This window comes from Sphaerodactylus townsendi, linkage group LG10, assembly GCF_021028975.2.
Source record: "Sphaerodactylus townsendi isolate TG3544 linkage group LG10, MPM_Stown_v2.3, whole genome shotgun sequence".
In the NCBI taxonomy this organism is placed as follows: Eukaryota; Metazoa; Chordata; class Lepidosauria; order Squamata; family Sphaerodactylidae; genus Sphaerodactylus; species Sphaerodactylus townsendi.
The window spans coordinates 65,749,879-65,760,113 of NC_059434.1; the positions used below are offsets into that span (position 1 = coordinate 65,749,879).

At 41.3% G+C, this 10,235-nt stretch overlaps 1 protein-coding gene across 1 annotated transcript in view; it reads left to right on the plus strand.

Annotated features, from left to right (window-relative positions):
- The window catches only part of MYOZ2 (myozenin 2), a 43,789-nt gene extending 34,009 nt beyond the window's left edge, over nt 1–9,780 (plus strand). The window contains exon 6 of the mRNA XM_048510028.1: nt 9,377–9,780. Within this exon, the coding sequence (XP_048365985.1) occupies nt 9,377–9,611 (235 nt within the window). The 3' untranslated portion in view covers nt 9,612–9,780. The remainder of the gene's footprint in view (nt 1–9,376) is intronic.
- The last annotated feature ends 455 nt before the right edge of the window (nt 9,781–10,235 follow it).

A 10,235-nucleotide genomic window follows, 5' to 3' on the forward strand; every position in this document is an offset into this window, starting at 1 on the left:
ATCCAACCAATCTGATAGAAAGATGAAGGATAGGATCTAGCCAGCTTTTTTCTCCATTCCCAGTTTCCCTGTTCGCTGTCCCACATTTCATTTATGTATACAGGCTGCATGATCTCTAGCACAGCCTTATTAGGTGGTCAAAAAAGATCTTCCTCCCTTTTTTCACCAACAGAAAAGCTGGTTGGGTCCAACTTATGGTCTAGTACTACGCCAGAGTCTGGCTAGGCCCCATAAATCTATTGAAAATGATGTGCAGTCATGAGCAGTTATGTTTTGCCATGATGATTCTGGAGAAAACGTATCCTGTTGATGTAAGCTCCTCTCAGATTATGATGTAACAGATATCATGGGCACCTAGGCTATTGTGGGGCTAATAAAAGTAGACAGTGAAATCCTAAACAGAGTTAGACACTTCTAAGTTAGGGGACCACATCCTCTTCCTGCTGCCCAGTACAGCAGAAGGAGAAATTGGGGAGTAATGGCATAGCAACACCATGACGTCACTATCAATCATTTAACTAGAAGTGACAGTACATGTCATGACGCTAAAGCATTGCGATAGCACCATGATGTCATTTCAAGTTATGTAACTGGAAGTGATGTTGCAATGCTGTGTGATGCTGTGTGACACCTGGCTCTGCACCCCAAAACTCTTCTATTCCCATTGACTTCAATGAATACAGAAAGATGTAACTGTTTAGGGATGCAGTGAGAAATTCCTGTGTAACTTCAACTAGTAGGAAAATAATCCTACTTAAAGTTAAGTGTTCTATCTCTCATAGATTCTGATGGAATAGTTTTCTTTCACAGTAAAATTTGAGCTCTGTTGGAATAGTGGGGCTGGGGGCAGCCTGGAAATCAGGCCCTCTTTTCAGGGTCATTTTGCCTCCTATTTTTCGTATAATATAGAAGCATCATGACATTCCTATTTTTAGGATTATAAGGCCCATTATGCATGAAACACTTACCTTGGGGTTCTGTTCTGCGCAGTGGGCTTGTAGCAGGGTCTGTTTACACATGAGAACACACTCACTCATAGCCTTGCAGCTGTTCTGCAGAGAATTCTCCCGGGCCTGGTTCCCTTAATGCTATGCAACAATTAATTCTTAAAGGCACAGATCTCATTACACCTGGTAGTTAAGATTGCTGGCTTAGACCTTTAAATAGCACTTTATAGTGCTGTTATTGCAGTTATATCAATATTCTAGCCCTTTCTAAAAATAATCCCCCTCCCAAATGAAAGAAATAAAGCAATTCCCTGGACCACATACTGCTGAAGAAGGGGACCATGTCTTGGAGTGTACACTGCTGCTGCTCCCAGAGGATGGAGAGGCTTGTTATTTCCAAGCACACTTTGTTATTATTATGTTGATATCGCTACATATCAATATGAGAATTAGAAGTTGGTGTTTTGGCTAAATCCATGGGAGTGAATTTTTTTCTGTGACTTGAAAGAGCCAGCAACATGAAAGATAGGGTGAGGGGAAAACATGAATGGCCGTGCAAGGGAGTGGGCAGGCTGGCCATTGGTAGAGAGAAGTTGTACAGGGAAAAGCTGTGCTCCCTGATATGTCTGTCTCGCTCTGGTGGCAAAGCAAATTAAAATCATGCTAAAAGTGGTCTTGCTTGCTGCAGAGAGAATGAAATGTGAATGTGGTGCTCAAGGAAATACATCCATAGAAGAAATCTTGCTGAGATGAACATTCACCCCCATTGCATAGCAGATGGCCAATAGTTAATGGCCAATTACACACAATGTTCTTGCTATGTGATGGGGGCGAATGTCTATTGTGGCAATATTTTTTGTACAGATTTGTTTCCTCAATCCCTGCTTTCGCCTTTCATTCTCTCTGTGACAAGCAAGACCACTTTTAGCTTGATTTTTAATTTGCTTCACCACCAGAGTGGGGAAATTTGCCAAAGAGCACAGCTTTGCCTCAGAGAGCTATCCTCTGCCCACAACCAGCCTTCCCTCTTCCTCGTGCTGCTTTGCATGCCTTCCTCCTACCCCCCTCTTTTATATTGCAGGTTGCTTCAAGTAAAAGAAAATAAAACCACTCACACAACACTGACCTCTAATTCTCTTGATATTTTGAGATACGATACAACGAGAGCTTTGAAATAACAAGTCTTTGTCCTCCAGCACCAGCACCAGCAAATGTTGTGGGGAGGGGAGGGGAAGAGAATATCTCCTTTAGGACGGTCCCCTTCTTTAGCAACCTGTGGTCCAGGGAACTGTTTTGCCTCTTTCATTTGGGGGTGGAGGAGGATTACTTCTGGAGCAATAATATCGTCATAGGTGCAGCTTGAAAGGGCTAAACCAGCGGTCTTGATATACGGGGTGTAATGAGATCTGTGTCTTTAAGAATCACTTGATGGGCAGAGTTAAGCGAACCAGACCTGAAGCGCTCTCTGCAGAAGAACTGTGTGCCTCTTCACATGTAAACAGAGAAATGTGAGGAGAGACCTCTGCAAACCCACTGCGCAGAGAAGAGACCTGAGGTAAGCATTCCTAGTATAATGGGCAAATGAAACATGGCTAATTATATTGATTGTAATCTGAAGGAAACAAAAATGATGTAATCTTGCAGAAAACACAATAATATTATCATGGGATCACTCTGAGCATGACAAGTCTTTTCATTTCCACTATGTCATCACAGGAACAAATATTTCTAGGAACTGAAACTCTAGCTATAACCTGTCAGAGGCACAGTCACTGTTGCTGTTCACAGACATGTGAAGACTGACTCATACATTTGAATTTCAGAAAACTTTAAACCAACAACCCAATTTTAGACAATTGGAAACCCTTAGATTATTTGGACAAAATGAAAAAATAAATAAATTGATGATTAGAAATTTTGAAGGTTAGGGGATTGTTAAAATAAATGAAATAAAAGTGTGATATTTATCAATTTATCAACTCGAATGCTCCAATTTTACATATGTAGTGGTATTGTATTTTTTTTAGATCTAATACTTAGTGCAAACAAAACTGGGAGTACTTATATGCAAAATGTACTTTGTTTCTCTGTGATTCTTTTTCATGTTTAAGTACTAAAGCTGTTTAAGTACTAATAAAGAAGTTTAAGTACTAATAAAATTTTAACTCTAAGGAAAAATATTATCAAGAAGAGGCTGAAGCAGGTCTGTGGTGGTAAATCCAACTATAAAGAGAACAAAGTAGTACAAAAATAATCCTTGAGACTAAAAGGCTTATTGGGATCAAACCCTCTGGATGGAAAGATACAGTTCTCCACAGTTCACATCAGATGTTAACAATTAACAAAGAAACGAAGAAGGAAAATTTAGGTATAAAATCATGGCTTAGTTCCCTGGAATATTTCCTGTACTTATGGGTTTTATGTACCCAGCAATGAGATTGGAAGAATTTCAGACAGCTGTGGGCGCAGAGGTGGTTAAGAAAGTTGCACTCCATGAGTGCATATCCTTCCACCTGTGTGAATACTCTACAGGATCTAAGCCAAAAGGTATCACTGTATGTATTTGAATTACTAGTTGAGTTTATTTTGGTTTCCTAATGTCAATGTTCCTGGGTGTTGGGTACTTTAGTCTTTTTCTCATTGGAAATTGTGGAATAGAGTCATGTTCCTTCCTCCTTCCCTGAAGGCAACTGTCTTCAAGAAGCAAAAGGAATGTATCTTTATAGGATATAATAAATGCTCCATGTCTTTGTTTTACTTTGGAAAGGTCTAGAGATACAGTTATATTATATAGACACCTTAAAACTATTTTGGTCATTATTTTCATTACGGAATTTACGGGAAAATAATTTCCTCCACATTTTTTTTGGACAGGAAAAATGTCCAAAATAGAACAGTGGGTGAGAAGTGTAGCACTGCAGCATGCCTGATTGTAAAAATTAGCAGGCTTGACCGGTTTTGCTTCTTTGCCTTCTTGGAGAAGCAAGGCTCTTGGAGAAACAGATTATTTTCAAAGCCTTAAAGGAATCCAGACAAGCTGGATGTTGCTCTGTGTTACTGATCTACATACTAAGAATTTTATCTTGCAAGTTGCAAAACATCTTCTATTAGTTTCTAAGTATCACGGCCTTGAATTCAGCTATTTTATAATGGCCTTATTTTCCTAGCAATCCAAGCCCCTTGTGTTGGGTTACCAGCTGGCTCAACAGAAAAGCTGTCCCTTTAATAGAGGCTCAGAGGATCTTATTTACTAATTGAAATTATCTCCATGCCATAAAAAAATGTAAGCAACTGGTTTTCACACAGTAAGCCTCTGATAAAACAGTAGGACATTTTCCTCTAGCCCTGTTGCACCTCTGTGCTCTGAATGGTGTTTTTAAATAGAACAAGTAGTTATTCAGTTTACTGAATGGGCAGCCCCATCCAAGAGGCCAGGTGACTAGCCACAGCGGCACACATGGGGAGGCTTGCAAAGCAAAAAAAAAAAGCCTCTCCGCTGCCAAGAAGACCCCAGTGGGCTTAATAGACTTACAGCACATTTTTCGGTGCCATAAGTGTACAATCCCGGCTGCCAGCATAAGGTAGCAAATAGCCAAGAGGAGGTCGATAATTGTTGGCTTCTCTACCAGCCATGCCCACAGCCCGCCCCTACTACACCAGCACCGGCTGTGGTGGCTGTACCCCAATAGAATTGCCTCTCTGCTAGGGCAAGTGCCTTGGGGAGGGCAAATCCACTGGGGCAGCTGCACATTGCTCCATGGGTGGATTTGCCTGCCCTTTGGATGGGGGTGTTAATCTGTTTGCTTATTATTTTAAATGTAATAATTCTATTAAGTCAAATGGTGATGTACCTGTTTGTTTATTTTTAAATTACCAAGCTCTAAAATTTAAATGTTTAGTATACAGGTACACAGTTGTACTCACTATAGTATTACTGTAATCTTACTGCACATAAAAAACAAAGACGGTCCATGGAGGTCAGATCAACCCAATGCTTCTCAATGGGAAGTAAAGCAGTCCTCAGAGTGGCTAAGGCTCTCTTATGCTTATTTGCCTGCAGAGCAAACATTCTGGGGCAACTTTCAGCAAATGAAGGCAGGGAGAATCCTTCAGCAGCACACAAAATGTTGGGTGCAAGCTGAGGGTGAAACTAACCAGAGACTGAAACAGTCGTTTAGATGTGCGGAGTGTAAAGAAGCAGTTGCCTCTTTTTAAGATGTCCCACAGAAATCTTTTTGGTGCTGTGCAGACCGAACCAATGTTATGCCATTGGCCCAACAGCCATTTTAAATTTATTTTCTGCAGCAACTTCAGTGGTTGCCAGGCAACTGGCAGAAGGGGGGGTAGGGGGAGCACAGCAATGCAAAGTTTTTTTTTATATAATACAGTTTCATGTATTTACCAGAAGTTGATGCAGGAAGTGACAAAGGTATCTCTAGGAAAAATTGTAAACACAACAACAATGGCCTTTATTGGCATACAAAAGCAAAAAAATTTGTAAACATGTAGGTTCTGTAAATGTAGGTTCTGCTTCTTTCTTTCCTCAATGTTTCAGACCTGCCCCTAATAACCAAGTAATATCTTTTCTCTTCAGAAATCAAAGCTTATTTCCCCTATACTGGTTCTAGATAGCCAAAGTTCTTTGCCAGAACAGGAAAGAAGAGGAAGCTGCTGTGATAGAGTGAACCACAAGGGAGGGTCACTGTTGCATTCTTTCCCTAGGCAGGAGATGGATGGCAGATGACTATTATTTTTATGTTATAGTGTATTAACTTTTACTGAATAAACAAGCTGAATAACATGCCAGGGTCTTGTTTGGGGGACCAGCATTTCATCGGCTTCACCAGTTTGCTGAACACTGGGCTCTTGGGATAGAATTGTGACGTATGATCTGAACTGTATTTCATGTTAAAAAATTGTTGCAATGCAGCCTACAATTGCCTGTGCTTACCCACTCCTGACTATGCAACTGCCCTGTCTGTGGGAGGTCACAAAATGGAAAAAGAACCCCAGTTTGGGCTAATTTCCTGCTGCATAAAATAACCTTCCTTACCACATTTAGTGAGCATCAGGACTTTTTTTTTTCTGACGGTAGGTTTTGTTTGCACACCATGAGTCAGATTTCAAATTATATGTTTAGGTTTCATGAAATATAGGGCATTACAACTCCCTGACATCATCCAAATTATTACTTCAGGAAATTTATTCTTGCCACACACATTCCCTTTACTAGTTAATTACTATAGGTGTTATGTTAGTCTCTATTCATTTCTGTCTATCAGGCATACATGTGTTCTTAACAATTGATCTAGTTGTACCGTATTTCAGCTAGATGCTGCTCCTCTGTTAGAAAAGCAGTGCATTGACTTTTCCCACCAAAATCTGTGTCTACAATACCAACTAATTAGTTCCGTCAAACCTATTAGTTACTATGATCTAGACAGCAGGTATTTTTAGCAATATCATAGAAAAACCACAATAATATTCCAGTCCAGTTTTTGCGCTGGCCATGTGACAGAGATGTTTTTGGTGGCCGTCATGGATGACCTCCGACTCCAGGTTGACGGAGGCAGTTTGGGGCTGCTGGTGTTGTTGGATCTCACCGCAGTGCTCAGTACAGTAGATCACGATCTTATGGTCTTCCGCCTCACCGAGATCAGAGTCCACAGGACAGTCTTGAACTGGCTGTTCTCATTTCTCCGAGCCTGGGAATGGCAGATAACATCGAGGAAAGAGAACTCCAAACTGCACCCCATGATCAGTGGGGTGTCGCAAGGGCCGATCCTTTCCCCAGTGCTTTTCAACATCTACATGTGCCCCCTGGCTGGTTTAGTTTGGAGTTTTGGGCTGCGGTGTCACCAATATGCAGATGACACCCAGCTTGTGTTCACAATGGCAGGCCGTCCGGCCTTTGCCCCTGGGGCTCTCTAGCATTGTTTAGAGGCTTTGGCTGGCTAGTTGAGAGCGAGCTGACTGAAACTGAATCCAGCGAAGACGAAAGTTCTGTGGGTGGATTGGGGGGGGGGGGGCGGAACCGGTTGACTTTTGCCTGCCTATGCTAGACAGCAAGGTCTTGCATTTGGTCTCATCAGTCAAAAGTCTGGGGGTGACCTTGGACAGCCTCATCACTGGAGGCCCAGGTCACCAACACTACCCAGGTTGCTTTTTACCATCTGCATCAGGCACAGCAACTGGCTCTGTACCTCTCCTGTTCTGACCTAGCCACAATAATCCACGCAATGGTTACCTCCAGACTGGATTATTGTAACTCACTATACGCTGGCCTTCCTTTATCTATGACCCAGAAATTAAAGCTTGTTCAACATGCGATAGTCAGGATCCTTTCTGGAGCACTAAGTGGACACTGGATCACTCCGGTCCTGTACCAACACTGGCTGCTGATCGAGTACCGGATCATATTCAAAGTATTAGTGTTAACATTTAAGATTGTGAGTGATCTTGAACCTGCGTACCTACAGGACACCCCCCCGCCCCCCCCCCCCCCCCCCGCCCCGTAATGCCCTATTAGGTCCCTCCGCTCATTGGAGGGGTGCCTGCTGGAGGTCCCTGACCCAAAGGAGGTCCAGATAGCTTCTACAAGGGCCAGGGCTTTTTCATCCCTGGCCCCTACCTGGTGGAATAAGCTCCCCAGTGAGATCAGGGTCCTGCTCGACTTGAATTGAATTCTGCAGGGCCTGTAAGTCGGAACTTTTCTGCCAGGCATTCCCATCTAGCCAGCCAGCCTGACCATTATCATCATTGGCCTCCTGTGTAGAGGGGTGGGTTTTCTTTGCACCATGGGTGCAGTAGCGGGGTAGGTTTTCTTTGCCATCTGTTAGTTGCTTTTACTGTTTGATGTTTTTATTGCTGTTTTATTATTATGTAAACATTTGTTGCTGTTCGCTGCCCTGAGCCCCGTAAAATAGGGAGGGGGCGGCGGTATAAATAGAAATACAAATTAAAAAATAAAAATGGTGTAAAACATTTGCATATGAAAATATTTTTCACTCGAAAAAGTAATGGGTTCCTCTAGGTCAATAATGTCTATTCTGAGCCTTAGCATGTCTCTGAGGTTTTCCTCTGCCCTGCTGACTGACCCTTTTAACTAGAGATGCTAGGGATTTGTTTATTCATGTATAGTGGCTTACATCAATCTCCTCTCCTCCATCTTAACAAATCTTAGAGACAGACCAGGCTGAATGTGCGTGATTAGCCAAAAGGCATCCAGTGAGCTTCCATAGCAGAGTGGGGATTTGGACCTGTGGCTCCCCTATATCAGTTTAAAAGTCTAACCAGTGCTCCATAATGACTCTCAAGAATGGAATCAGGGCGTTCAGCATGCAAAGAGTGTGCTCTGACATTGAGCTATGAACTTTTCAGCAACGTCTTCCAGCCATCTGAGCAGGCAACAAATCCTCAAATTCAAGCAAATATATTCAGTATCCAGAGCATGGCAATTCATGTTTTGTGTAAGCTGATCCTGTGTACATCTACTCAGAAAGCAAGTCCCATTGAGTGCAGTAGGGATTACTTTTAAGAAAGTATGTATACTGTGCAGCTGTGTACCCAGCTCAGATGAAAATCAAATTGAGCTCCTCTGGGCTTACTCCATAGTAAGCAGGCTTAGCAATGCAGTCTCAGCATAAGAATCAGTCTTTCCACAGGGTGTATAACATGAAAATGAAAGCTGCATTTAGTGCAATCCGACGTTAACTTCTTATCCCACTGATTCAAGATTACAGCAAAAAGAAAAAGCAGCAAACACTGGCGTTTTTATAACTGTGTATATGTGTGTTTTACAATGCACATGCACCCTTGAGTAGCTTAATTTATTCCCCACACTTACTGCCTCAAGTAACAATAGCTAACTTTTGAATAATGTTCAGATTAATGAGTCTCATGGGATTCTAGCTGGGCTTCTAGTACAAGGACGTTGAAATGAAATTTCAGATAGGATAGTATTTCTACCCCCTCCACATACACCTATGAGTTTTGCTGTTTCACTTCTCTAAACCAGATCATTACATTATTGTTATTGGTACCTTAGCCTGCTGATTTCAGTTCAACCATCAATATTAGAAAATAGCTAGGAGTTAAAATACCCAACATATCAAGGTTTGGAGTGATTTGGAAGTTATTTTCTTGTGACCCAGTTTGATCCAGTTTCACTGCAGTCTTAATGGGAAATGTATGTGACCTTGGGCAATCCTGTAGTTCCTGCACAGCCATAAAATGAGAATTATAAATGACAGACATCACACGGCTACTTTGAGGAACAATGAGATAGACTTTAGAGTGCTAGAGATTATTAATAAATGTTTCAATATAAACTCCAGGGGGAAAAAATTAGAAACCAGTTGTTGGTGATAAAAGAACAGTACTTGTTTTGATTTAACTTTCATTCATTCTTGCCTTCCCAACTTCTGTAGAGTGGCCACACCTTTTGGGGGCTTTGAGAGAGCATCAAAACTGGTGAAGTTCAGAGTACCAGATTACAACTTTCTGTTGCTAAATGATCCACGATTCATGATCCTCGCCAATCCTCTCTCTACCAGGCGGTCCTTCAACAGGACTCCTAAAGGATGGACCTCTGAGAATATCCCCATAATGATAACTATCCAACCTACAGAGGCCAATGGAATTCCAGAAACCGAAGATCTGTGAAAGGAAAGTGGAGTGTACATGCTATATCAGAACCTGTGCTGTGGTATTCTGATTTTTTTTAAAGTAGGCTGTTTCCAACACCTTCCCTAATAATGTCTGATGTAACTTTTGTAGGGTTTAATTACTTTATACATGTATCACAAATAAAATAACTTGGTCATTATTCTAACAGCTTTAATTCTTTTGCATCCATACTTTCTAACTTCTCTTCACTGATTCTGTTTATTAAATGAAAGTTTTGACTTAATCTTTCACTGTTGTGTTTTCATGCTAAGAGAAGTTATGATAAAAATTCTGCTAGTAATATTGTAAATTAATTTTTTGGTTAAGCAGACTCTCTAGCGATGCTACCAGAAAGTAATCAACTTTTTGATTGCTGATTCTAGTTAAAGAAGAGTGATATCCTATGATTGAACAGCTAATTTATTGTGGTGCGTTATTTGGTAGAGAGAGTACCACCTTATAGGCAAGAATATGACAGAATGGAAATAAATAGAACAGAGGAGATTACTGTATGCATTTTGATTAAGAAGTTCTCTCAAGAGACATTAAATGATTTTTGCCTACAGTTAACACATAAAGTCTGGTGGGATAGAACTGAAAGACAATGTTGTGGTGCATGGT